The sequence below is a fragment of the Cetorhinus maximus genome, chromosome 18, assembly GCF_964194155.1.
Source record: "Cetorhinus maximus chromosome 18, sCetMax3.hap1.1, whole genome shotgun sequence".
NCBI classification, from domain to species: domain Eukaryota; kingdom Metazoa; phylum Chordata; class Chondrichthyes; order Lamniformes; family Cetorhinidae; genus Cetorhinus; species Cetorhinus maximus.
Genome location: NC_135896.1, coordinates 30168948 through 30196526, shown reverse-complemented (window position 1 = coordinate 30196526; position 27579 = coordinate 30168948). Strand labels below are relative to the sequence as shown.

Genomic DNA, 27579 nt, shown 5'->3' with positions numbered 1-27579 from the left:
GGAAATGGCACAAGTGCAAACTAGATTGGACTTGATAGCAGCTATCTGGGTTTTTTTTCTACATGATAATGGACTACTAAATGAATAAAAAATGTAATCACATAAGGTTGTCAGGTGCAACAATTTCTGAAGTTATTACTAGCACTAAGGGTGTTGCTGATAACTATTCAGAACCAAAATTTTCTATGTAATGTAAGACACTGTAAACATTTTTGGCTTGTAGAAGTCATTCTACTCCTTTTTAAAAATTGTTTATTTATCAAAATATAGGCTGCAACATACATACAACCATGAACACAAAGCAAAATATCACTAATTTCCCTCACATGGGTCCTCTCAGCGGCATTGCTCAGAATCAATTATTTTTTCCCTGCTGATTCATAACACAAATTTAATAAATATTAATCCCTTTTTGTTATTACTTGAAGCTTTTAACTTTCATCCCTTATCAACTAAATAACTCTGAAAATTTCAAGGACAAACCTATTTTCTAAAAGCTAAAACAAAACTTAAATTGTATCACTGGCAATTACTACTTAATTCTCCAATATCTTAAGCATTTCTTTTGTATTACATCTGTATATAAAAATATTTTTCCCAGTAATAATGTGGCTCTACTTGTGTAATAATTTGAAAATAATTTTTCTCCCCACTAAAAATGTTTTGAAGAAAGTTTGGCAATTTCTATGTGCATTTTCTGATCTCCCTCCAAAACTGTGTCAGTATCAAGAACTCCAGAATGGATCCCTTCTTTCCAAAGTACAATTGACCAGAAAATTAACTGGACCAGTCATATAAATTCTGTGGTTAAAAGAGCAGGTCAATGGCTGGGAATTCGCCAGTAACTCACCTCTGACTCCCTAAAGCTTGCCCACCGTCTACAAGGCACAAATCAGGAGTGTGGTGGAATATGCACCACTTGCCTGGATGAGTGCAGCTCCAACAACTACTGGATGAGTGTTGACACCATCTAAGACAAAGCAGATGGCTTGATTGGCACTCCATCCACTGACTTAACCATTCACTCCCTCCACCATAGGTACATGGTGGCAGCAGTGTGTATCAGCTACAAAAAGAACTTCAGCAATTTGCCAAGCCTCCTTTGACAGCACCATCCAAACCTATGACCTCTACCACCTAGAAGAACAAAGGTAGTAGATGCATGGAAACACACCATTTGGAAGTTCCCTTCCAAGCCACTCATCATACTGACTTGGAAATACATCGCTGTTCCTTCACTGCTGCTGGTTCAAAATCCTGGAATTCACCCTATAATATCATTGTGGGTGTACGTACACCATGTGGACTGCAGCGGTTCAAGAAGGCAGCTCATCACCACCTGCTCAAGGGCAATTAGGGTTGGCCAATCAATGCTGGCCTTGCCAGTGATGTTCACATCCCAAGAATGAAGGAAAAATATCTATCTACAGTTTGATTTAGTCTCACTTCCTTTTGCAAAACAATGGAGTTATCAGAAGTAAACTGGCAGGTCATCTGTATAATAATAATCTAGTTAATATATGATTTATAAAAGGAAGATTTGAGACCTAGTCAACGCAATGCTAAATATGTCCAAGTAGAACAGTAATCAACAAAACCAACAGGATGTTGAACTACGTAACAAAACAACAGAATATTATTTGATCTCCCATGACTTTGTAGTCAAAAAACCAATTTAAATTTTTCAGGTCAAGTAGAGTTAGAGAGTGGGGTACTGAAACTAATTAGGATGAGAATGGAGTGACAGGTGAAGGCAGTAAATAGGAGGGCGTGGAAGGGAAGAGGCAAATAATATGTGGGAGTGCACAAAGGGAAAGGAATGAGGAGACTGTAAATGTGAGTAGGTTGGATGGAGAAAGGGAGGGAACAAGAGAGAAGCAAGGTGCAGAAAATGAACAGGGAAGGAAGAAGGAAAGGGAATGAGGGAGAAGGTGGGGATAAGAAGAGAAAAGGGTTGAGGAGAAGGTATTCTTTAGTGGACAGAGTCTCTGCTTGGGAAATCCTTTCAATGTGTGGGGTGAGACAGCTGCATAAGATCATAAAATTCAGACAGCAGAAGAATTCAGATTAGTGAGACAACTGAGGAATCAGACCAGCCAGCCATCAGAAAGCGAATAGGTGGGAACGGAGAGGATGGGGTCCTGTGGATGAGAAATTGAATTGGGTGAGGAGAGGAGTTTGCATGAAAGCGGAAATCAAGCAGTGGAAACAAAGGATTGAGAGCCAGCAGGTGGGTTTGAATTCAAAATACAGCCAGCAATGAAAGAATGGTAATTTGAGCCAGTTGTCGGGGGAAAGAAATCCAAGCACCAGAGTCAGTGAAGTGAGGACTTTTGGGACTTATGCCCAGTGTCAAAAGACTGAGTTACAGGAAGACTGGAAGAGACTCAAGGAAAATCTTAACTATCAAGCAGTGAGTCAACAAAGTATTCTAGCCAAATGGCCCCGATAGTGTTATCCATGCTGACGTCAGTCAGCAAGTGGAATTCAACCACAGGCTGCTACATTATTGGGTAGCGATCTCAGCTTCAGGGTTGGAAGATGATAGGAAAGGTCCACGGGAAGGGAAGGATTTGAATTTGGTGAGACAGGGAAAAAGAAGAACCTAGAATTATAATGGAGCAGATGGTTTTGTTGGAACCCAAATGTAGCAATCTTGCTCCCTCTGGTCCCAGAAAAATAAATATGCAGGTACCTGTGGACTCCGCTTCAGCTGGACAATCAGCCAATACTGAACAGCACAGTGCATGCTCTGGCAGTACAGACCTGAATTAGCATTTGGAGTCCAATATATGCCACAAGACTGCAATTTCTACTTAAAATGAGTCCACCACGAGACTCAGACTGGTGCTACAGCTGCAGACCCGGTGGAAATTGCAATGGCAACATTGATGGTAGGAGCTGGGTGCTGAATCCATCATTTTCAAGGGACAATCACCTTGTTTCTGCTAAATGGGAGGCCTCAAAATGTACCACTTGGGCTTTTCAACCTGGAAAGAATGAATCCGAAAAGTGATCTTTACAAAGGAATATACGAGATTGTTTTGGGTATAGAAAAGGTTAACTCAGAATATTTCTTTCAATTAAACTGTTTTAAATAGAATTAGTAAAAAGTATATACAAGAAATTGTTCACACACATCAACATGTGGAATAAACTTCTAGGTAGAGTAGCGGAGGCAAAAGACCCTGGTGTTATTTAGAAACAACTGGGCACTACAATACTACAATATTTGGTGGGGTTGGGGTATTTGGATCTCTCTTGATAGACAAGTTGAAATGGGCCAACAGGCCTTCCTCGTCCATAAAGATCTTGTCAGCATCAATCCTTCTACAATACAAAAATATCCATATCACAGTCAGGGGCAGCCAAGATATCAACTAGCAGTGCCATGGAGCAGTAGCCCATGGGCATCATTCTCCTATCTCTAAATTCCTAATCTCATTCAATGCCAGACACTATGCCACAGGGAAAGGATGCAGGAGAGAAAAATTCAGGAAAGAGAATCAATTGCCAAAAGCACTTAGCCAATTTCAGAGACACTGAGGAGTATTGTGCCCTCTTGTGGATGAATGGTGTATGTACAAAAAGACACAATTAGGTCAAAACTGAATTAGTACTGAGTTTGGTGACGCTGCAACTACAAGGGGGCACACGTCCCGCACATGCAGTTGCAGTGCCTGTGACGTCAAAGCCAGCAATCTCCTAGGCAGCTGTCTGCATCAAAGATGGTGCAAATCCAACAAAAACTGAAGGAGGAAAGGAGCAGGTCTGCCAGGATAGAGTGATGTGCTGTAAGGCATGGACTGCAGTGACTCTTAGTTGGACTCAACAAGTTATGGTTATCCTTACATTAAGTGCTCTGTTTTGCAATTTGATGACTGGCCCACGGCAGAAAAAAAATTAAACTTTGAACTGAAAACTGCAAACAATGCTGTATCAGTTTTCAGTGACTGGGAATTTAATTCCTCCAAATGAGGTAGCACAGCTCCACAGTATGTACTTCAAAATTGAAATCTGCTCTGACAGATTTACTATCAGATTTACTACTATTTATTATAGAATCATAGAATGGTTACAGCACAGATGGAGACCATTCAGCTTGTCATGTCTGTGCTTGCACTGTGAAGGAGAAATTCACCTAGTGCCACCGCCACCACCCCCCCCACCCCACCCCGCCGCCTTTGCCTCATAACCCCGCACCTTTTGAAAGCCTCAGTTGACCCTGCCTCCACCACACTCTCAGTGGTGCATTCCAGATCCCAACGGAGCACCACGTGATAAGGTTTTCCCTCATGTCGCCAGTGCTTATTTTGCCAATTACCTTAAATCTGTGCCTTCTGATTCTCAATCTTTCCATCAATGGAAAGTTTCTCCCAATCTATACTGCCCAAACCCCTCATGATTTTGAATACCTGTATCAAATCTTCTCTCAATCTTCTCTTCTCCAAGGAGAACAGTCCCAACTTCACCAATCTTTCTACGTAACTGGAGTTCTTTATCCCTTGAACCATTCTTGTTCATCTTTTTTGCACTCTCTCTAATGCCTTTACATCCTTCCTAAAGTGTAGTGCCCAGAACTGGATGCAATGCTCCAGCTGAGGCTGAACTGGTGTTTTATACAGGTTTCAGATAACTTCCTTGCTTTTGTATGCTATGCCTTTTGATAAAACCCAGGATGCCTTATGCTTTATTAACCACTCACTCAACTTGTCCTGCCACCTTCAATGATTTATGCACATATACACCAAGATTGCTCTGCTCCTGCACTCACTTTAGAACTGTATTCTTTATTTTTATTTTCTCTTTGCGTTCTTCCTACCAAAATGAATCACTTCACACTTCCCTGCATTAAATTTCATCTGATTCTTGTCCACCCACTCAAACAACCTGTCAATGTCCTTTTGAAGTTCTACACTATCCTTATGGTTCACAATACTTCCAAGTTTTGTGTCATCCAAAATTTTTTAAATTGTGCCTGCACACCAAGGTCTACATCACTAATATATATCAGGAACAGCAGGGGCCCTAACTCTGATCCCTAGGGAACTCCACTATAAACCATCCTCCAGTCCGAAAAAGAACCATTCACCACTACTCTGTTTCCTGTCACTCAGCCCACTTCCTATCCGCGTTGCTACTGTCCCTTTTATTCTATGAGCTCCAACTTTGCTCACAAGTCTGTTGTGCAGCAATTTATCAAATACCTTTATCAAGTCCATGTACACCACATCAACAGCATTACCCTAATCAACCTTCTCTGTCATTTCATCAAAACACTCAAGCAAGTTAGTTATATACAATTTGCCCTTAACAAGCCCGTGCTGGCTTTCTTAATTAACCTGCTTTTGCCAAGTGATTAATTTTGTCCCGTATTATTGTCTCCAAAAGCTTTCCCCAACAACCAAGATTAAACTCACGGGCCTATAGATTCTGGGCTTATCCTTACACCCTTTTTTGAACAAGGGTTTAACATTTGCAATTCTCCAGTCCTCTGGCATCTCCCACAGTCTAAAGGAGATTGGAAAATTATGGTCAGTGCCTTAGTAATTGCCACTCTTGCTTCCTTAAATATCTTTAGATGTCAGGGCCAGATCCATTCTTACTCCCATTGAAGCTGGATTTCCTTCAGTTAACTTATTCTTACTCAGTATTGCTCCTTGTCCATTTCCATATTCAACCTAAACCTTATGATACAAAGATCACTGTCCCCTAAATGTTCCCCTACTGACACTTGATCCACTTGGCCCACCTCTTTCCCAAGAACCAGGTCGAGCAGTGCCTCCTTTCTCATTTGACTTGAAACATACAGTAGAAAATTCTCCTGAATACACTCTAGGAACTCTTGCACCTCTCTGCCCATGTCATTAATGTGATACCTAAACTGCACTGATTATTATGCTGGAAAAAGTTGAAGTTACATCACAATCAGAATATTTAGTAGAACATTTTACAAGCAATGCTGGAAAAACTCAGCAGGTCTGACAGCATCTGTGGAGAGAAAGACAGAGTTAACGTTTCGAGTCCATATGACTCTTCAGAGCTCCACAGATGCTGTCAGACCTGATGGGCAGAATTTTCTGCCTGTTGGTCGGGCCCGACCCAATCTCCAGCGGGCGGGGAGACAATCCCCGCCGGAGAAGCGGGCCCCGCCGCCATTATATGTGGGCGGGCCAATTAAGGCCCGCCCAGCGTGACATCCAGTGGGAAGCACTATGTGCTCCCTGTGCGGGCGGGGGGGATTCCCCAAAAGCGAGAGTGCGATCCTTCGCGCTTGCGCACGAAAGAGCACACATCTCCCTGAGGCTGAGTGCACATCTCCCTGAGGCTAAGCGCTGCCTCATGGAGATCGTTTACACTTTTAAAAATATTAAAAATAAAAAAAAAATTCCCTAACATGTCCCCCTCATGTGACAATGTCACATGAGATGGGACATGTTCATAATTAACATAATAACTTTATTAAAATTTTAAAACCCTGCATGAAACTTCATCCCGCCAGTGGATGATGTTTCATGTTTTACCTGACAGCATCTGCGGCGAGGGATACAGTTGACGTTTCGAGTCCATATGACCCTTCATTAGAACTAAGACATATAGAAATGAGATGAAATATAAGCTGGTAGAGGGGGGTGGGTGGGACAGGTAGAGCTCGATAGGGGGCCAGTGATAGGTGGAGGCCAAGAAGAGACTGCCAAAGATGTCATAGACAAAAGGACAAAGGGGTGTTCATGGTGGTGATATTATCTAAAGGATGTGCTAATGGGGACATTAAAGGTAGAAAGCAGGACGAGCAAGTGGCAGATGGCCCTAGTGGGGGTGGGGGGGGAAGGGATCGAAATGGGCTAAAAGGTGGAGATGAAACAATAGATCGAAATAAATTTTAAAATAGGAGGGAAAAGAAAAATATATTTGTAAAAAAAATGATAAATTATTGGAAAAGGGGGGATCGGAAAGGGGGTGGGGATGGAGGAGAGAGTTCATGATTTGAAATTGTTGAACTCAATATTAAGTCCGGAAGGCTGTAAAGTGCCTAGTCAGAAGATGAGGTGCTGTTCCTCCAGTTTGCGTTGAGCTTCACTGGAACATTGCAGCAAGCCAAGGATGGACGTATAGGCATGAGAGCAGGGTGGAGTGTTGAAATGGCAAGTGACAGGGAGGTCTGGGTAATGCTTGCGGACAGACCGAAGGTGTTCTGCAAAGCGGTCACCCAGTCTGCGTTTGGTCTCTCCAATGTAGAGGAAACCGCATTGGGAGCAACGAATGCAGTAGACTAAGTTGGGGGAAGTGCAAGTGAAATGCTGCTTCACTTGAAATGAGTGATTGGGCCCTTGGACGGTGAGGAGAGGGGAAGTGAAGGGGCAGGTATTGCATCTTCTGCGGTTGCATGGGAAGGTGCCATGGGAGGGGGCTGAGGTGTAGGGGGTGATGGAGGAGTGGACCAGGGTGTCACGGAGGGAACGATCCCTATGGAATGCCGCCGGGGGGGGGTGAAGGGAAGATGTGTTTCGTGGTGGCATCATGCTGGAGTTGGCGGAGGATGATCCTTTGAACGCGGAGACTGGTGGGGTGATAAGTGAGGACAAGGGGGACCCTATCAAACGTCAACTGTATCCCTCTCTGCAGATGCTGTCAGACCTGTGAGTTTTTCCACATATTTTTGTTTTTGTTCTAGATTTCCAGCATCTGCAGTATTTTGCTTTTATCTTCATGTTTTATCTGTTTGTCGCCGGGGCTCCTGGCCTGCCCGCCAATCTTAAGGCTGGAAGGGCAGGTCTTTTAATTGTATAAATTATCCTGTCAATGGCCTCAATTGGCCATTGACAGGTCAGTGGGCCCACAGCTGATTTTGCTGTGGGCCCGCCTTCCTAAAAATTTAAATGTGGCGGGATGACATCTGGGGTTCCGCTTGACATTATCCCGCGTCATTTTACGTGTCGGCGAACGGGCCCCGGCCCCGCTCGCTGACAGCACAATTCTGCCTGCTGAGATTTTCCAGCATTTTTTTTGTTTCAGAATTCCAGCATCCGCAGTATTTTGCCTTTATTTTACAAGCAATCCTCAGCCATGTATCCCACTGCAGAAAGCAGGGGCTCCCAACCTAATCTGTCTCATTTTCTACAACTACTGTTGATAATAGTCTTTAGGCCAGATGCATGAGATGGGATTTTTAATTCACAGCCTAGAGTTTAAGCCACAGCAGGTCTGCCAAGTTAGAGAGCGAGGTGCCGGGGGACACGGGTGGAGAGAGACGAAGCCCAGTAGACCACAGGGGGCAACAGCTGGAGACCAGAGAACCATGCGGCACAGTGCTCAGGAGAGGGGTGGCAAGGGCTTGGGAGTGGGGTTTGAGAGAGGCAGCGGAGGGAACGGGCTAGCAGTGGACAGGACAGTTCTCCAAATGCAGGCAGCGAGTGGCGGAGGTGGTTTGACCATGCCCGGGCACAAACCAGTGTTGGCACCAGCTGATGCTGTCAGCAATAGGAGAAACTGAGTGTGTGCGGGCAGACACAGTGCGAGCCAAGTGCACATGTGCAATTGTGCACATGCACAGACACCTGGCCAATCGATGCCAGGCGTTAGCATTTTTTTTAAATAAAAAGAGAGATTTACTCATAACAAAAACTGGTAACATTACAGAAGTGAATGTTTGGCAGTGCCTTGCAATTATTTTGAGGTACTGATGCACATTTATTCAGTAAATATATATGATTATGCTGAACTATGTTTAGTCCAGGATCAGCAGAAAAGCAAGTGTGCTTTTTCATGTATCTTATACAAACTTATCCTTACTGGCTTTGAACTTATCCATTCAAATTCTAAAAATAGCATAATGGTACAGAAATGGGTTTGCCCTGTCAACTATACTTTATACAGCCTCTCAGATTTCCTATGAAATGCAGTTTCCCTAGCTGATAACCAATAGTCTAACAGTAAGCTCAACAGATTCAGGGCAATGTTACTGACTGCCTCTTTTCACCTAGGGCCTGACCTCTGCACAGTGCATATATCAAATGGCTGAGGTCTCAAAAGCTGAGTCGTGAGAGTTACAACCTTGTGTCCTAAAGCACGTTGGAGCTGCAACTGTTAGGATGCCCTCTCAAAACTATCCTACCATATTAAAAGGGTTTATCTGTCATATAAATAAATTAAGTTAAATGACTTGTGGCACTCAAACTTGCCATATGGCCACACTGCCGAGCTCAAAAGTTACAATAAAGATTAAGCCACTCTGTCAGTCATTTATGCTGCTCCAACTGTTATTGAGGCCTCTAATTAGTCATTAGCTTAGTGTGAGGCAATGAACGTTAGCAACACATTGCACATAACAGGTGATTCTGCTGTCTATTAAAATTATTGTATGATAAAATTCCCATTGTCTGACCTGGCCTTCTTATGCTTTTTAATAGAAATCAGGTCCCTCATTGATAGGCAGAAGAATATAATTTTTCTTTAAATGACCCTGTAGTTTTACACAGGGGGCTGCCTCCTGTCCTTACAAGATGAGCTGTGATGGATTTTCATGTTCACAATAGGCTGGGTCATTGTTGGTAATGCTAGGGTTATGGGGAAAGAATGGGACAATGGGAATGACTAGGTTGCTCTACAGAGAGCTGGCATGAACTCAATGGGCCAAATGGCCTCCTCCTTTGCCAAAATGACTTCATATATTTTGCTAATATTCTCCACAAAACTTTATCAATTCTACTTTTGTCAAGTAAAGATTCCCTGGTAAACATGGAAAACATAATCTTAAAAACCTGACAATGTGTTTACATAATGAGAAATATATCATATAGTCCTAAAATATCATTGCAATTTCAAAATTCCAAAGGTGTATGTGTATCTTGAGCAATAGTTCCCCCTATTGGTCATGTATACCCGATTTAGAATGGCAAATAAAAATAAATCTGTTAACTGTTGTATTTATGAAACAACATTAAGTTATACAGAACTTGTTCCACTACTATGACAATAGCCATTTTTCTGCTCAAAACCACTATACATGTAGATATCAATAAATGCATCAATTGTCTTTATGGGTTTCCACCCGTCAAATCCAATCCAATCCTGTTCATGTGCATGACATTTCTTCAGTTCTCAGCCAACCTCATATCATCAACTCACAGACTGAGAATAAAATTGCAATCACATTGGCTGTGATTTCTCTTGTTCTTCTGAGCAACGTGCACCCTGTTGTCAGTTAAAGTTCGAAACTGCTTCATTATTGCATCAGTTAGATGGGGATTGTTTGAAATTACGATTTCCTTTAGAAAAGCCAGCTCCACGAAGCCAAGCAAAATATCCGGTTTCAACAATCTACACCCGCTGAAAAAGAAGAAAAATATCATGTCGTTCAGTAACAATTCACAGAAGCTATAGAAAACTCAAAAGATTTTCCTTCATTCACAAAGTTAAGCAACTGGTTAGTAAAGAATTTCCAAAATGAGTTGATAATGCAAAAAATTCCCATTCTCTGCCACCATTAGGAGAATTCACTCCTAACGTTTTACATATGAACATGACAAAATAGGAAAAGACAGTTGGCCCAAATTTGCTCCACACTCGTGATGCCTGCAGCATCATGGCTAGATACTTCCCACCCCACGGCCACATAATCTCCTGGGAGAGGCAAGAAATATTAAAAAAACCAGCACCAATAAGAGGGAAAAAATATTTTAAATTCTCTGATCTCACAATGGATCAAAACAAGTTTCTTCTGGCAATGTGAGTCTCAAAGATCGAAGTCAGCATTCTTTCATAGATCATATTTCTTGTTTCTCAAAGGGAAATCTGATGACTGACAGTTGAAAGCCTGGTGTCGACTTTATGCACCCAACTGCTGGACTGAATTAACCTTCATGTAGATCTTTAAATAGGCATTAAGCACTCCTGCCAAAATATGCAGGAGTTGTTTCAAAATGCAAAATCGAGGTCTTATGTCAGTTATAGGATCCTGAGTGCAGCTTTCAAGGAGAAATGGGCAACACCTGTCAGTCCCATTTCCTCCAGGCACTGAGACCAGTGGTCCTTAAAGGAATCGCTGGAGGCCTCTCTCTAGAGCTATGTGCATTATTAATTTAGGAAATTTTATGGGGGCCAGTTCTCCTCCAAGTTTCACAAAAATCTATCAGCCCACTGCTAGCGTGTTGGCTGCCTCCAGCGTACAGTCTTCTCCCCCCACTACAACTCCGATCAACACCTCCCCCACCAGCCCCTCAACAGGCCCTGCTTAATAGCAGTGTCTGGATAATTTTCTTCTTCATTAAATCAAGGAGCTGCAGAGGAGCATCTGCAGCTCTTCATGAAAATGTTACTGAGATCTGCACCTGAAAGAGGTTTGGGCCTCCTGTCTTCAATGCCTGGATGAGCAAAGTGGGTAAACTGCTGATATGGTGTCCATTTGGCACATGGCCTGAAACTATGTAGTTTTCATAGTTTTGAAATTTCTCTAGGTGGTATTACTGTTTGTCTAAACACTCCATCTTGTAGAGGTTACCTGAAGAAAATTTAGAGACTGAATACTGGGTATGATGTTATTTGTGCCACATGAGAATATGCAGTATTTGGAGAGCCTTTCATAAATGAAAGCAATATTTTATCATGATTACTGTTTTCCTGAGTCTCCTCCCTTGATCATAAACTAAAAATGTTTGATACTGCATCTGCTAATGTTTAGGACTGCCTAAATAGTGGTTGTAGCGCTCTCTCTTTACTTACTGGGTGCATCGATTGCAATGCAAAGAGAAAAAAACCAGTAACATTTAGAAATTGGTACTGCCTCTATCAATTAGCAACAAGTTTTAGAAATTGAAGTCAACACCCATAAATTTCTCTCTGTTGCAATTAAAGGTACTTTTGCAAGTTAGCAAAACTATCCTGATTTAAAAACAGCAGTTGAGACAGGGTTTCCCCAATGGGTCAGCAGGTAGAAGCATCATGCTGGATTGATGTTTAGCCATTAGGCTAGGATAATCCCAGATTTGAACTCTGGTTTTGCAGAGTTAACTTCAGCAAAGGTGAGCATTTAGGTGTGCCAGGCTAAGAAAAGGTTATAAAAACTGTGAATCACCCACAATCTTTTATTCATGTGCACTTAAAATACATAATACACAATGTAATTTACCTAAGATCAAGGCTCTGCAGAAAAGGAAACTGTTTTGGCAATCTCTTTAACATTATTTCAGTAATACCACTGCACAGCACAAAACCTAGATGTTTAAGAGTTTTTCCTGAAGAATCAGATAGAAGCTGCACATCCACATTAGAGAGTCTTGAATTTATCAAATCCAAGCTTGTGAGGTCCGAAGGTAAAATCTTCACATACTCAGCAAGAGGTCCATTCCCTGGGAAGGTATATAATTTAAATGATGAATAGATGAATCCATTGGAAAAATCTTCCTTCAGTACTGCACTTCTCTTATATATATATATCTGATAAAGTCAGCAGCCAAAAAGAAAATGCATACAGTTTGTTGAAATATAGGTAATTTTGTAACTCTTCAGTGCAATTATATAAAAAGAAAATATTGGACACACAGTAGGTCAAATCAACATCTGAAAGGGAAAGCCAAGTTAAAGTTTCAATGGGAATCTTCTTCAGAAATAGCGATGAAAGATCCCACTCAAAATGTGCTTTTCTTTTAATTCTTTGATGGGATGCGGACGTCAATAATAATTTGTTGCCCATCCCTAATTGCCCTTGAACAAAGTGGCTTACTGGGCCATTTCAGGGGGCAGTTAAGAGTCAACCATATTGCTGTGGACCTGGAGTCACATGTAGGCCAGACCAGGTAAGGACGGCAGGTTTCCTTCCCTTAAGGACATAGTTTCATGATCGCCATTACTGAGTTTAAATTCCAGCTGCCGGGGTGGGAATTGAACCCACTTCCCCCAGAGCATTTGCCTGGGCTTCTCGATTACTAGCCCAGTGGCGATACCACTAAACTACCATCTCCCCTAAATGAGCTCAAATCAGCCGATAGCACTCCTACCTTTTATTCGGAAGGTCATGGATTCAAGCATGACCCCAGAATTTTAGGACATAGAATAGAATATCACAGCACATAAGGCAACCATTTGGCTTATTGTGCCAATGCCGGCTCTTGGTAAAGACATTCAATTAGTTCTATTAGCCTGTATTTTCCCTATAGTGCTGTAATTTTTTTCTCTCCAAGTACTTATCCAATTCTTATTTGAATAATACTACTGAATCTGCTTCCACCGCACTTTCAGGTAGCACATTCCAGGTCACAACAGCCTGCTGTGTAAAAAGAAAAGTATCTTCATGTTATTCTAGTCCTTTTACCAATCACCTTAAATCTATACCATCTAATTACCGATCCTTCTGCATTGGAAACCGTTGCTGCTTATCAACTCTATTAAAACCATTCAGTATTTTGAGCACCTCTACCAAATCTCTCAATCTACTCTGCTCTAAGGAGATAATTTAGGCTAATACTTCAGTGCAGCAAGTGTGTTTTGGAAATGCCACCGTATAAGTGTCAAATGTTAAACCAAAATCCTGTGTGTCCGCTCAGGTGAACCTAAAAGATATTATGTCACTATTTGAAGAAATAGGAGCTATCATGATGTTCTGTCAACATTCCTCCCTCAACCAACATCATCAAAAACAATAAAAATCAAAATGCTGGAAAAACTAAGCAGGCCTGGCAGCACCTTTGCAGAGAGAAACAGAGTTAACGTTTGGAGTACAATATGGCTCTTCTTCGGAACTGAAGACTCTGCCAAAGAGTCAGATTGTACGCGAACCATTCACTTTGTTTCTCTCTCCACAGATGCTGCCAGACCTGCTGAGTTTTTCCAGCACTTCGTTTTTATTTCAGATTTCCACGGTATTTTGCTTTCATCAAAACAAATTATTTAGTAAGTTATTGTGCACAAATTGACTACTATGTTGTCTTTGCAACAGTGACTGCATTTAAAAACAACATGGAGTGTGATAAACTTTGGAACGATGTGAAGGTGTGATAAGGTGTTATATAAATGCAAATACTTTCTTCTTTCTCTTTCAAATGACTAATCCAGCATTTTCCATTGTTATTTCAAATTTTCACCATTCAACTTTATAGAACGCTCACCAATCAATACTGAACCCACAAACATTGTTCCAAACATCTGGGGGAAAAAAACCAATATTCTCTAAACCAATGACCAACCTTAGATTAATAAATAGACTAGAGGGAGTTTTAAACACATTATGTCATACTAATCACCTTTTTAAGTAATTATGGCTTTAGTATTTCAAACTCTGGATGTTCTGTCATTTACAAATTGTTTTTGAAAAACTCTCTCTTCCATTTTCAGGCCATTCATTACCACTTACCCAGAACGCTTAGGGTTTCACTGCTGCATAATTATCATCTACTTATAGGAGGCGAGATGCAAACAGGACCAACCAAATTTTTCTGATAACATGGGTGCAACATATTTCTGCTCTAATTCATGATAGAATGCAAGCTATCAAATGCAGATTTTATTCCCGAGAGCAAGTTCCCAATCTTACCATGAGAGGAAGATTTCAAATGTAGATGAAGCATACAGAGACAGCAGGGAAGAGAGAGGAAAAAAAATAAAATTAAAGTAGGTGCAAGGCCTGGATTACTTTCATACACCACCTAACTAATGGCGGTCCCTTGCAGTGAGGAGGACGCTTGCCGTGGAGTCCTGGCAAGAGACAGAAAAAGAAAGGGGGAGAGAAAGCGAAGGCTGAGTGAAGTCAGTACAAGGTAAAGGAAGTGGAAAAGGGAAAGTTAAATGCTAAGGGAGAAACAAAAAAAAAAATCCAAAATCTACATTCCACTTTGGCAGTCAGTCAGTCCATGGTCGATGAGGGATTGCACAACTTCTTGTGCTTTCATCTTCCTCTTGGGTCTCCATCCTTCATCATCCATCCTGCTTCAAAACCAGGTACACCTTGGTGAAGTGGGGCTCGCATCATGGGCAATCCAGTGCACTCTCCAAGTAGGCTTTCAGGGTATCTTTGAAACGTTTCTGCTGGCCGTCCCGTAATCTTTGACCAGTTGCGAGCTAGGAGAGTGCACTTTGGAAGGTGAGTGTTCAGCATTCTGATGCAGTGGCCTGTCCAGTGCAGTTGCTGCGCAAGAATGGTCACCTTTATGCTCAGGATGCCTGCTTCCTGGAGGATGCTCCCGTTCACATGGTGTTCCATCCAGGTGATACATAGGATCTTCACTAGGCAGTGCTAATCGTGTGTCTCAAGATTTCTCAGGTGTTGGAGATACATCAGTCAGATTTCGCAGTCATAGAGGAGTTTCGGGAGGACAACTGCCTTTGTAGGTTGCTAACTGTATGTCTGTCTGCAGGCTATGGTTAGTGAAGAATTGTTTGAGCAGCTTCCCAAAGGAAAAGTTCACACACTGGATCCTGTGCAGGATTTCCAACTCAATGGTTACTGACTGGGACAAGTGGCTACCGAGATAGCAGAGGTGGTCGACTGTCTCCAGATGGCAATCCGCAGCTGTAATGCTGAGGGGACTTGGTGTGAGCCCTGGTTTTGGCTGGAGGAGGACCTTTGTCTTATCAGCATTCAAATGCAGCCCTGGAATTGATACATTTCTTTGAACAGGCTTTTAAGGAACTGTTTCTGGGGTCACTGCTATAGGGGAAGGCAGTTCTCTTCTAATTTAGCATGTTTGCAATTGTGTTATCATGGAACCAGTCCTGGTGGCGACAACTAGTGGAGCACAGTGATTCAGCGCAGGCCGAAAGGAAGTCAGTCTTGAGGCCATTCCAGATGGCCGCAACAGATGCACTGGCTTTAGGAAGAACGGAGAGCTTGGACTGGAAGGCTTGCTGGAACACCTCACAGATAGTCTTTTCCTGGAGGGAGATCATGATGAATCTCCCTTGGGCAGCCTTCGTCTGCCTATGCTGACATCGAGTGGATCTGAAGTTCATTATCGACCTTGCAAGACAGTGGTCAGTCCAGTAGTTGTAGGTACCAGGCATCGCTCGTTATGTGGACATCTCTTCGGTCTCGGGCGCAGACGATGACATGGCCTTTCAGGTGCCATTGTTTGGAATGGGGTGCTGCCAGGTGGTTTTCTAACTGTTGCGTTTGCAAAACATGATTTTGGTAATAAGGAGCTCATACTCAGCACATTTATTCAAGAGTAAGATGCCACTGGAGTTGGATTGTCCTACCTCCTCTTTCCTGATCGTCTTGTTCCAGACCGAGTAATCACGTCCAACTCTGGCACTGAAAACTCAGGGTAAGACGAGTTTGTCATATTTTGGGACACCATGCAAGGCACTGTCTAGTTCCATGTAGAACAGCCACCTAGAGACTAGACCAGGAGGGAGGATTAGGAAATGCCTGGGAATAGATAGGTTTTCTTTTTCACCCAAGTAGTAGATTATTGGTTTTATGGGTAGTAAAGGAAGAACCAGAGAAAAAGGGATATAGGTGGATTGCTTACCACCACTACATTATCCTAACAAGAACTTAAAAAATAAGGAGCAGGATTAGGCCATACAGCCCTTTGACCCCACTGTACCATTCAATAAGAGCACAGCTGATCTTTGATCTCAACTCCATTTTCCCACTTGATCCCCATATCTCTTAATTTCCCTGCGAGTCCAAACATCTATCGATATTCAACACTGAACATCCACAAATTCACAATTATCGCTTGGTAGTACAGAACTTGAATATTGCTGAAAAGAGAGATATGATGCCAAAGCTTTTCATCTTGCACTCGTCAGGACAAATGCAAGAATGCCAAATTTCAAACGGTCACAATGGTTTAGCTCCAGGAGAAAAGGGTGCTGATTAGTTGGCAAGTTGACTCTGGCTGGCTGAAGCGATGCCTTAGAAAAAGTAACAGGGACCTATAAGCTCCCCAAGCGCCCATGTAATTGTAAAAAGGTGCAAGGTTTGAACATATTCCTTTTGTTTGCAGAGAAGGGGGTCCCTACATATGCGTATATGAGGCTTCTAGCAAAGGTAAGTTACGAGCTTGACTGATTATCTAAAATTGGTTGTTAGTGTAGCTATTAGCACACTCAGGATTGTTTAGCAATCGTACAATCACATCTAACAACAGATGTTTTGTTTTGGGTTTTGCAAGTGTGGGCTGGTTAAGTACAATCTGTATTCTGCCTATTACGAACAACCAAGCTCGTAACGTGACACATTTACATTTGCCAGAAGCGGCATACATTCACATGCAGGGACCTGTTCTCCGCAAACAAAAGGAATATGTTCAAGCCTTGCGCCTTTTTTGGAATACCAGGGAGCCTATAGTTCCCCATTGCTTTCTCCACGGCAACGCCTCAGCCAGAGTCGGCTTACCAACCAATCAGCACCCTTTTTTCCTGTAGTATAAATTGTTGTTTGAAATTTTGCATTCTTGTGTTTGTTCTGATGAGCGCAAGATGAAAAACTGCGACAAAAGTCTCTCTTTTCAACAATATTCAGATTCACAATTCCCCCGAGTGAAGAAATTTCTCATCTCAGGCCTAAATGGGAGACCCCCTTACCCAGAGTTCTTTTTACCTTATTTATCTATCACAAACAGCAAGGTTACTTCCAAAGAAAAAGAAAAATCTGAAACATTTTCCGTACAGGTTACTTACTGCCTGACGTGACCATACCAAGGTCCATTTGATGGTAACCTTGTGTTGTCACTGAAACTTTCTGCCTAGGAAGGCTCTACATAAGGGATTTTTAAAATTATCTTTTGAGTATTATTCTTATGCCATTATTAATCTGTTTAAAACAAATTAACTATCCTTTAATCCACTCCTCTATCTCTAACTGCCTCCTGCCTACCAGTCACCTCCGAACGCTCTGTTCCTCTAATGCCGGCTTTTGTGTAGCTCCTCCATCAACCTCACCCTTTCACCCCATCACTGGCAGATGTGCTTTCAGATACTTAGGATCCATGCTTTAGAATTCCCTCCCTAAAACCCTTTGCCTCTTCACCTCCTCGGCTCAGCATCCATTTCTTCCTTATGCTTTCGTGAAATATCTTGCTCCTTTTGCCCCTACGTTTAAAGGAGCTAGATAAATACAAATTATTATGGCTGTTAAATGGTGCAAAAGTCACTATTATAATAATGCCAATCAGAAATCCTACATTAACATGTTTTCTTCCAGGATACCCCCTTATGGCAGTCTAAAGGACGAAACTTGGATAAGTGAGTGTTTGACTGAGACAATGGCAAGTGTACAATGGCATCCCTTTGATGCACTTAGAAATGTTCAGCAGTTCTGCAGATTCCATTGATTCTTTAATTAGAGTCATGATCAATGATTACAAAAAAAAATGTCCTTACTGAAGTAGCAACACTGCAAGTGAATTTTAAAATGTAGAAAACACAGTGAATGAGCCAAAAATAGAATACAATTCGGGCACATCTTATTATAAACACATTCCAATATTCACCAGGAAATCAGTCATGGGGTAATATCAAAAATAACTTTTAATAGTAGGAGACACACTCAATTTTACCAGATTCCTTGCTTCACAGGGAAACAGCTATACATGAGATAAGTTTACTTGCAAAAATCTACTTACAGCTAAGTTCCAATTCAATGATACTTGGCAAGTTCTCCAACATGCTGTGCACAAAATTGCTGTTCATTGATATGGGTGGCTTGCTGAGGCTCACAGAAAGGCTACAGACATTCGACAGCTGCTGGAGTGCTGCCTCAGACAGCGGGCCATTGATGATATTCAACAAGCTCAGCTTCTCTAACTGAAGATGTGGAATGCAATGTGGCTCAAAACCATCACATCCTGTAAAACAAACATTGTGCTTTTGATGCATGTGCTAGAGGGCTTTATTCCCAACTAACATTGCTACTTTAGTTTTCAGAATCTCATTAAACTAACGGAGCTCCCATGGCATTGTTCATGGTTAGTCAGTGATAATGTTGTTTTACCACAAGAGTTGAATTATACCATGTAGTGTATTATTCCACTGCTATGACAGTTGTATTAATTTCAGCTCTTTAAGACCACAAAGTTGTGTAAATAGACACATGCTCCTGTCAGATGCCTTTGTTAGAGATACTCTAGCTTTTTTCTGATAAGCAAGAATGGAACTAAACAAGGATAGTCTCACCTAGCTGAATATGGAAAAGCAACTTGAATGAGAATAGTGTGGTTGACAGTGTCAAAGGCTGCAGGGAGGATAAGGGCGTATAATGCACCATAATCAGAGCAGCTGAGAATATGATTTGTGACTTTGGTCAGGACCATTACAATGCTGTAAAAAGGGCAGACATCTGTTTGGAGAATTGCTCATGGTTATCATCCTCAAGTCATGGTTATTTTTCACAAAGAGAGGCATCCAGTAGAACATGATGTGATTCAGACAGATCTGTTGATAGTTAAATTAGTTGTATGCCAGATACATTCACCTTTGCAACGCTTAACTTGAAGGAGCAAATATAGAGGCCTGTACCAGATGGGGAACAGTAAATGTTTTGTCCAGAGCAGATGCGCAAATCAACAGCTGCAGAAGGATTGTGGCAAACGTAGAGTAAAGGCCAGGCAATCAGGAGCTTGGAAGTGCATTTGTAAGCAACCTGGGGGATTAGATTTTTTTTCCAGTGGAAAACACAAAGAGGTTGAGGTGAAAGTGGCTAGACAGAGGTATGGGTGGAGTAGTTGGAAATGGCCTTAACAATGATTGAGAGCGTGGAAGTAGAGGCCACTGTGAGGTCAAGGTGTGGCAAGGACTAATGGATAGGCGAGGATACATGGAGCAAGAGTTTTGAGAGGACAGCAGCACAGAACATTAAGCAGGAAGCAAGCAAGGGGAGCCGAGATCGAGTTTAAAGTCACCAAAGATGAGGGTGTAAACATTGAGAGGGGAAAAAGCAGGGAATATCGCTGGTAAAAATTAACGACACGGCTTGGAGGTGGTGGTAAACAATGAGTATTTTAAAAGGCATCTAACAACAAGTCATCCCCATCATAAGATCAGAGGCGGAGATGTTCTCTGATGATTACAAGTGTTCAGTACCATTTGCTACTCCTCAGCTAATGAAGCAGTACATGTCTCAATGCAGCAGGACCTGGACAAAACTCAGGCTTGGGCTGCTAAGTGCCAAGTAATTTTCAATTTTCAATGGCATTACCATTGCTGTATCCCCTACCATCGACATCCTGGGGTCACCATTGGCCAGAAACTTAACTGGACCAATCATATAAATACCATAAATACAAGAACAGGTCACAGAATTCTCCAGCAAGTAACAACTCCCACACTCCCCAAAGCCAGTCCACCAGCTACAAGGAGTCTGATGAATGTGGTTCCAACAACACTGAAGAAGCTCAATGTCATCAAGGACAAAGGAGCCCACTTGATTGGCACCTCACCCACCAACCTAAACATTTGCTTCCTCCACCACCAGTGCACAATGACAGTAGTGCATAGCATCTACAAAATGCATTCTGGCAACTTGCCAAGGCTCCTTAGACAGCAGCTTCCAAACCCACCTACCATCTAGAAGAATAAGATAGCTGATACATGAGGACACCACCTAACATCTTCCGATCTACTCCCCTTTCCGCAAGCTGTCCCCTCCATAACACCCTGGTCCATTCTTCAATTACTCCCACCACACCCTCCCTTTCCCATGGCACCTTTCCATACAAGTGCAGGAAATGCAACACCTATCCTTTTACCTCCTCCCTTCTAACTGTCCAATACCCCAAATATTCCTTCCAGGCGAAGTAACAATTTACTTATACCTCTTTCAATTTAGCACACTGGTGAGACCACATCTGGGGCACTGTGTACAGTATTGGTCTCCTTATTCAAGGAAAGACGTAAATACATTATAAGCAATTCAGAGAAGATTTACTAGACTAATACAGGAATGGGCGGGTTGTCTTATGAGGAAGGGTTGGACAGGTTAGGCTTGTATCCACTAAAGTTTAGAAGAGTAAGAGGTGACTTCATCGAAACCTTTAAGATCCTGAAGGGTCTTGACAGAGTGGATGTGGAGAGGATGTTTCCTCTTGTGGGAGAATCTAAAACTAGGGGTCACAGTTTAAAAATAAAGGGGTTGTTTATTTAAGACAGATGAGGAGAATTTCTTTTTCTCTCAGAGGGAGAGATTAAATGACAAAAGGGTTCATGGTGCAAGGCCGAAGGGAGTGGTAATGGGAGAAGTAAAGAAACAAGAGATCTGTCCAAAGGAGGTGTGAATAGCAGGATCTTGAACAGCTACTGTCTGAAAGCAAAAAAAGGGAAAAAAACAAAACCAGTGAAGAAATGGGAAATAAAATGAGGGCAGATGCTGCAACCTAAAATTGTTCAACTCTTATGTTGAGTTCAGAAAGCTATGAAGGGACTAGTCAAAGATGAGGTGCTGTTACTCGAGTCTTTGGGATTCTCTTCTTCAAAAGGCAGTGGAAGCAGGGTCTTTGAATATTTTTAAGGCAGAGCTAGATAGATTCTTGATTAACAAGGGGGTGAAAGGTTATCAGAGGTAGGCAGGAGGCTACAATCAGATCAGCCATTTTTTTGCTGGCTTTGGTTTTTTTTCTTTTTTTTGCTTTCAGGAGTAGCTGTTCAAGATCCTGCCATTCATATCTCCTCTAGACAGGTCTCGTTTCTTTACTTCTCCCATTGCCACTCCGTTCAGCCTTGCACCATGAACCCTTTTGTCATTTATCTCTCCTGCCTTCCACTCTAACAGAGATCGTCCCTTTTGTTCCTTTTCCTACCTTCCCCGCTTTCACTTAGTTAAAATCTATTACATTTCTAACTTTTCCAGTTTGGGTGAAACGTCATCAACCTGAAACGTTAATACTGTTTCTCCCTCCAGAAGCTTTGCCTCAGCCAAGGTGGCTCCAGGTGAGTAGGTAGCATCACAACTAAATGGCATTTGTTAGATGAATCATGGGGTCTTTTCCTGTCTGTTATTTCTATATTTCCTTATAAAATCACCAGAACAATTCTTTCCCCCAATCTTTTTCTTACCTGTCAGTTTAGAATTTGTCATTTCTGGTGAAGTAAAACACAATGATAAATTCTCCCATTTGTCCACAGAACTCAATGACAGCTCTCTCAGCTTTGGCAATCGAAACAAAACATATTGAAGTGATGTCAAAGAAGGACTTTTCTGTCTAGCGTGAAGAGTTAATGCTTGCAATTTTGTTAATTCTGCAAGGTGGCACAAAGAACTGTTCTGAATAAACACTGAAGTGCATAAAACCAAGTGAGTCAGTTGTTTGAAGAAAGCCACTTCTCTTAGCAGCTCTTGATCCAGCACTTGTAATTTATTTCTCAGCTGCAATTTCTGTAAGTTTGTGAGTGATCTCAAAGTGCGTAGACTTTCCAGGTTCTTTTTTACATCAATAGTAACAGCTGTCAGATCAGGAAGTAAATCCACCATCCTCTGCCATCGCTTCTGTGCTGCTTCCTTAATCACCACAGATCTTATTCGCCTCTTTCTTAATGTTCTCCAAAAAAGGGAGTTACAGCTTTGTAAACTTTTCAGGACAATAGTACTGTTCGTCCATAAAGTAGGGTGATCGACTAACTGTTGCAAGTACTTGCAGGTTGCACGAATGTTTGCCTTCTCTTCAGCAGTTAAATATCTAAATACTTCTAACAATATATCCTGAGGTAGGTTTAACCAATGATGACCCACTTTTGTCATGTTGGCAGTAAGATCCTAAGCTTCCTTAATGCGTCCAATTCTTTGCTTCTGCACCAGCATTTTCTATATTAACACCTACAGGAAAACAAGAAAATACTTCAGTACTTGACAATGGCTCTTCAATGTATTACGATATTAGCTTTCATTGAAATTTATATTTAGATTCAGATAAATTTCCATTCTCTGTGCATTCTATTACACAAAATATATTTGCTGTTCTCAATTTTTACAACCAATCAAATTTATTTTGTTGTCTTAGAACAACAGTGTACAAAAGTAGCAACGGATAACTACTCATACATTGTCCCCTCCTTCCAAGTGAAGATGTTCCTGTTTCTTACGCATCAACCCACCGTAATCGCAGATCAAATCACAGAATTTCGGTCCAATTCACATCACTTCACAGTATCTTGGACCACCTTTTAACTCCCATTTCCTTCAATTTTTCACTAGCTAGCTTCATAACCTATGAATAAATGAGAGTCAGAGAATTAACAACATAATTTGGCTGATACTCAGTACATAGACAGTTTGCTGCGCTATCAGAGGAGCTTGTTTTTTAGCTGAGATCTTAAACAAGGTCTGTCTGTTCAAGTGGATGTAAAATATCCCATGGCACTATTGAAAGGACAGCAGCAGTTCTCTCTCAACCAACACCACTATAATAAATGATCCAGTTATTTTATCTCATTGCTCCTTGTGACCTTGCTGTGACCAAATTGGTTACTACATTTGCAATCTTGATAAAAAACAAGACATGATGCCAAAGCTTCTTGTATTTGTCCTGTTGAGTGCAAGAGGAGAATGCCAAATTTCAAATGATCACAACAATTTGCACTACTGAAGAGGGTGCTGATTAGTTGGCAAGTCAAAGTGCCCGGTCTACCTCAAATTACCCTGGAAAGGCAAAGTACCTGAAAAATTTGAACAACAACTTAGGCAAGCTGTTTCACACTGCTACTATGCAGTGGCAAGTGGTATTTTCCACTAAGAGGATGTTGCCATCAGTCCAAAAGGTTCTGCCTACCATACAATTGAACAAAGTCACGTATGAATTTCAGTTCTATTGTGATGCCAGGTACGTAGCCGTACATCCCAGCAACTGGCTGATCGTATCAGACAGCATATTTCGTCAGTTGTTCATAATAGGCAGAGTACAGATTGTACTCAACCAGCCCGCACTTGCAAAACCCAAAACAAAATGTCTACTGTTAGATGTGATTCCGCGATTCCTGAACAATCCTAAGTGTGCTAATAGCTACACTAACAACCAATTTTAGATAATCAGTCAAGCTCCTAACATGGCTCATTTACATTTTCTGGAAGCAACATACATTTGTACACAAGGACCCATTCTCTGCAAACAAAAGGAATGTTCAAGCCTTGTGCCTTTTTTGAAATGACACGAGAGCTTGGAAAGCCTATAGTTCCATGTTGCATTCTCCATGCAACGCCAATCAATCAGCCCCCTTTCCTCCTGTAGTATAAATTGTAATGATTGTTTAAAATTTGTCCTGAGTGCTAAAGGAAAAGCTTCGGCAACATGTCTCTCTTTCCAGCAATATTCAACCTCTGTACTGCCAAATGATATCTGCAATCATTAAAAAGAGACATCAAAAGTACAGCTCTTTGAGACACCCCGAGGTATTGAAAGGTGTCATGCTAAGCAAATAATTTTTACTGTTGAGACCTGCAGCTACAAAACCAACTCATTATTCAACTGCACCATACTGCACATACTTATAATTTTACTTTTAACTGCATAGTATCCACAAATTTGTTTACTTCATATCAAGACACAAAATTCAATTTCCAGTCCCACTTTGTATGTTTTTAAAATTACAAGTCCCATGATTTCAACAACTTACATTTATATAGCACCTTTAACAATATGAAACTCCCCAAGGTGTTTCGCAGGAGCATTATAAAGTATGACACAAGCCACGTAAGGAAATATTAGGTCAAGATGGCTAAAGGCTTGGTCAAATAGCTGGTTTTTAAGGAGTGTCCTCAAAGTGGAAAGGTATCAGGAGAGTATTCCAAAGCAATTGAGGATGCATAAGAGGCCAGAATTAGAGGAGCACAGATATCTCGGAAGGTTGTGGTGCTGGAGGAGATTATAGAGATAGGAAGGGGAGAGACCATGGACGGATTTGAAAACAAGGATAAGAAGTTTCAAATCAAGACATTGCTTGACTGGTAGCCAATGTAGGTCAGCATGCACAGTAGTGATAGGGTAATGAAACTTGCTGTAAGTTAGGACACGGGCAGTAGAGTTTTGGATAACATGTTTACAAAGGGCAGAATGTAGGAGACCAGTCAGGGGTGCGTTGGAATAGTCAAGTCAAGAGGTAACAAAGCATCGTTTCAGGCCATCATTTGCAACAATTTTGCAAATTATAAACTTTAAAAGTACTCATTAAGATAAAATAAAGGTATTTACTTAAAAAGACTAAGTTCCAACATAATCTTAAAGAATCACCAAATCTAACAGTACAGAAAGCAGCTATTTGGCCCATTGTGCCTGTGTCAGCTCTTTGAAAGACTTATCCAAATAGTTCCATCCGCTGCTCTTTCCCCACAGCCCTATACTTTTATTTTCCTTTGCAGGTCATATATTCCAATTCCTTTTTGAATGTTACTATTGAGTCTGCTATCCTACAACTCATGAAGACATATAAAAAGCATTGTTTTAAAAAAAAATATGGTCATCTTCCCTTGCAACAGCTGTATTCCAGATCATATATACTGAGGCTACAAGGTCAGAGGCTCAGTATCCTGCTGCATGTAACTCACTTCCTGACTCCCCAAAGCTTGTCCACCATCTACAAAGCACAAGTCAGGAGTGTGATGGAATACTCTCCACTTGCCTGGATGAGTGCAGCTCCAACAAGGCTCAGAAGCTTGATACCATCCAGGACAAAGCAGCCTGCTTGATTGGCACCCATCCACAAACATTCACTCCCTCCACCACTGACACACAGTAGCAGCAGTGTGTACTATCTACAAGAAGCACTGCAGGAACTTGCTTCCTTAGATAGCACTTTCTAATCCCACGACCACTACCATCTAGAAGGCCAAGGGCAGCGGACACATGGGAACACCGCCACCTGGAAGTTCCCCTCCAAGCCACCCACCGTCCTAACTTGGAAATTTATCGCTGTTCCTTCACTGTTGCTGGGTCAAAATCCTGGAACTCCTTCCCTAACAGCATTGTGGGTGTACCTACACCACATAGACTGCAGTGGTTCAAGAAGGCAGCTCACCACCTCCTTATCAAGGACAATTAGTGGTGGGCAATAAATGCTGGCTTAGCCAGCGATACCCACAACCCATGAAGACATATAAAAAAAAACATTGTTTTAAAAAAAATATATGGTTATCTTCCCTTTGGTTCTTCTACCAATTATCTTAAAGTTGTGCCCCCTGATTGAAACCCTATAGAAACAGATTCTCTTTATTTACCTTATTAAACCCCTCATAGCTTTGAACACCTCCAATAATTACCCTCTTCTTTGGAGAACAATCACAACTTCATCAGTCTCCCCACAGAACTTAAGGCCCTTCTTTCCGATATCTTTCTGATAGATCTCCTCCCCAAACCCTTGCCCTCTTCCCTAAGGAGTGTTTGTTTTCTCAGAATGGGACACATTACTCCAACTTAGGCCTAACCAGAGTTTATAAAGGTTTTCAACGTAACTTTCTTCCTTCTGTACTCTATGCCTCAATTTATAAAGCCATAGATCTCATATACTTTATTTTAAGAAAGCACACTAAAAAACAAAGTTGCATTTTTGTATGACACACAAAGAATTTCGATAAAGCACACACCAACACATGTCTCTCGCCTGCTTGAACTCTTCTGCCAGAGGCTGGGGAGGACGCTCTTCCCGTTGGAGCCGCGCGCCGTCCAGCCTACGCACGCGACGCCAGGCATTGGGTCCGCGCCGTTTGTGATGTCACGTTCGCTCATTCGGCGGCGAATCGCGTCACAGGTCCGAGCGCCAATCAGAAGCTGAGGGCTTGGATTCGAAAATCCCTAACGTCTTTTTGGGGTTTTGAAATGGTTGTCGCGGGAGCCAGCGGCGCGCGGGTGAGTAACGGTTGCTCGATTGTTCTTGGAGCCGGTGCTCGACACAGTCACCGGCTAAAAGGGGGGGGAGGGAACCACCCTGAGGAACGGAGATTCGGCACCGACAGGGTCGCGGGTTGGAAATGGCGGACGGCGGCGGCAGGGTGAGCCGCTCCGGACCCCAACTCGAGCTGGGCCTGCGCAGACCGCTCGCCTCCGTACTAAACAACAACAACAAAACTGGAGATAAGCAGGAAAAATGGTCAGAAAAGTTGGAGCAGTTCCCTTTGAATGGAGACATGGTTGACCAGAGCTACTTGTCTCGCCGTGAGTCAGTTCCGAGTTGGGGGTTTGGCTTAATTTGGTGATCTGGGTCTGGGGAGAGGAGAAAGGGGGTGAGAAGAATATCGACTCGCTCCACATCTGCAGGTTATTGAGCGAGGTTAGCCAGTCCAAATCGCCCACACAGCTGGATTGATTCACTCAGACATCTGAGGGTTGACTTGTCCCATTTTTTTGGCCCATTGCACTAGATTTCTAGGGGTTTAGTGTCACCAGTCACTACAGTGAACAAACTTGTCATGGTCCCTGGTGCAGCGTGTATCTTGATGAAACATAAGCCCGCAGAGGCATGGGGTATTAAAGCAAGGAAGTTATGATAACTGTTATGGATACTGGTTGACCACAGCTGGAATATTGTGTTTGATTCTGAGCACTGTACTTTAGGAAAAATGTGAAGGCTTTAGAGAGGCTGCAGCAGAGATCTAAATTGTTCCAGGGATGAGGGACTTCAATTGTGTAGGTAGACTGGAGAAGCTATGTTTGTTTTCTCCTT

General features: G+C 42.1%; 2 protein-coding genes across 6 annotated transcripts in view; one reads left to right on the top strand and one right to left on the bottom strand.

Annotated features, from left to right (window-relative positions):
* Nucleotides 1–9910: 9910 nt before the first annotated feature.
* On the bottom strand, nucleotides 9911–26604 carry LOC144693038 (uncharacterized). Of its 2 annotated transcripts, XM_078562333.1 has the most exons (6): nucleotides 26504–26604; nucleotides 24062–24149; nucleotides 21991–22747; nucleotides 18567–18788; nucleotides 12128–12347; nucleotides 9911–10329 (listed from the first exon to the last, which is right to left on the bottom strand). In XM_078562333.1, exons 3-6 carry the CDS (start codon nucleotides 22670–22672, stop codon nucleotides 10125–10127), a joined length of 1329 nt encoding a protein of 442 aa, XP_078418459.1. In that variant the 5' UTR covers nucleotides 22673–22747; nucleotides 24062–24149; nucleotides 26504–26604; the 3' UTR covers nucleotides 9911–10124. The 2 variants fall into 2 exon arrangements, with proteins under 2 accessions (XP_078418459.1, XP_078418460.1); XM_078562334.1 differs by lacking the exon at nucleotides 24062–24149 and having other exon boundaries at nucleotides 26504–26601.
* A 5-nt stretch (nucleotides 26605–26609) lies between these two features.
* Nucleotides 26610–27579, top strand: part of mis18bp1 (MIS18 binding protein 1) — a 72627-nt gene continuing 71657 nt past the window's right edge. For 2 of the 4 annotated variants that reach the window (XM_078562329.1, XM_078562326.1), the window contains exon 1: nucleotides 26610–26765. The gene's annotated coding sequence lies outside the window, so the exon portion shown is untranslated. The remainder of the gene's footprint in view (nucleotides 26766–27579) is intronic. The other 2 variants (XM_078562328.1, XM_078562327.1) reach the window with 1 other exon arrangement.

Coding starts and splice junctions, on each gene's coding strand:
- LOC144693038 (XM_078562333.1), bottom strand. CDS start 22,672: ATGACAAAAGTGGGTCATCATTGGTTAAACCTACCTCAGGATATATTG. Junction 18,789..21,990: donor GACAAATTCTAAACTGACAG/GTAAGAAAAAGA, acceptor TTTGTTTTACAG/GATGTGATGGTTTTGAGCCA. Junction 12,348..18,566: donor CATTGAATTGGAACTTAGCT/GTAAGTAGATTT, acceptor ATACCTTCCCAG/GGAATGGACCTCTTGCTGAG.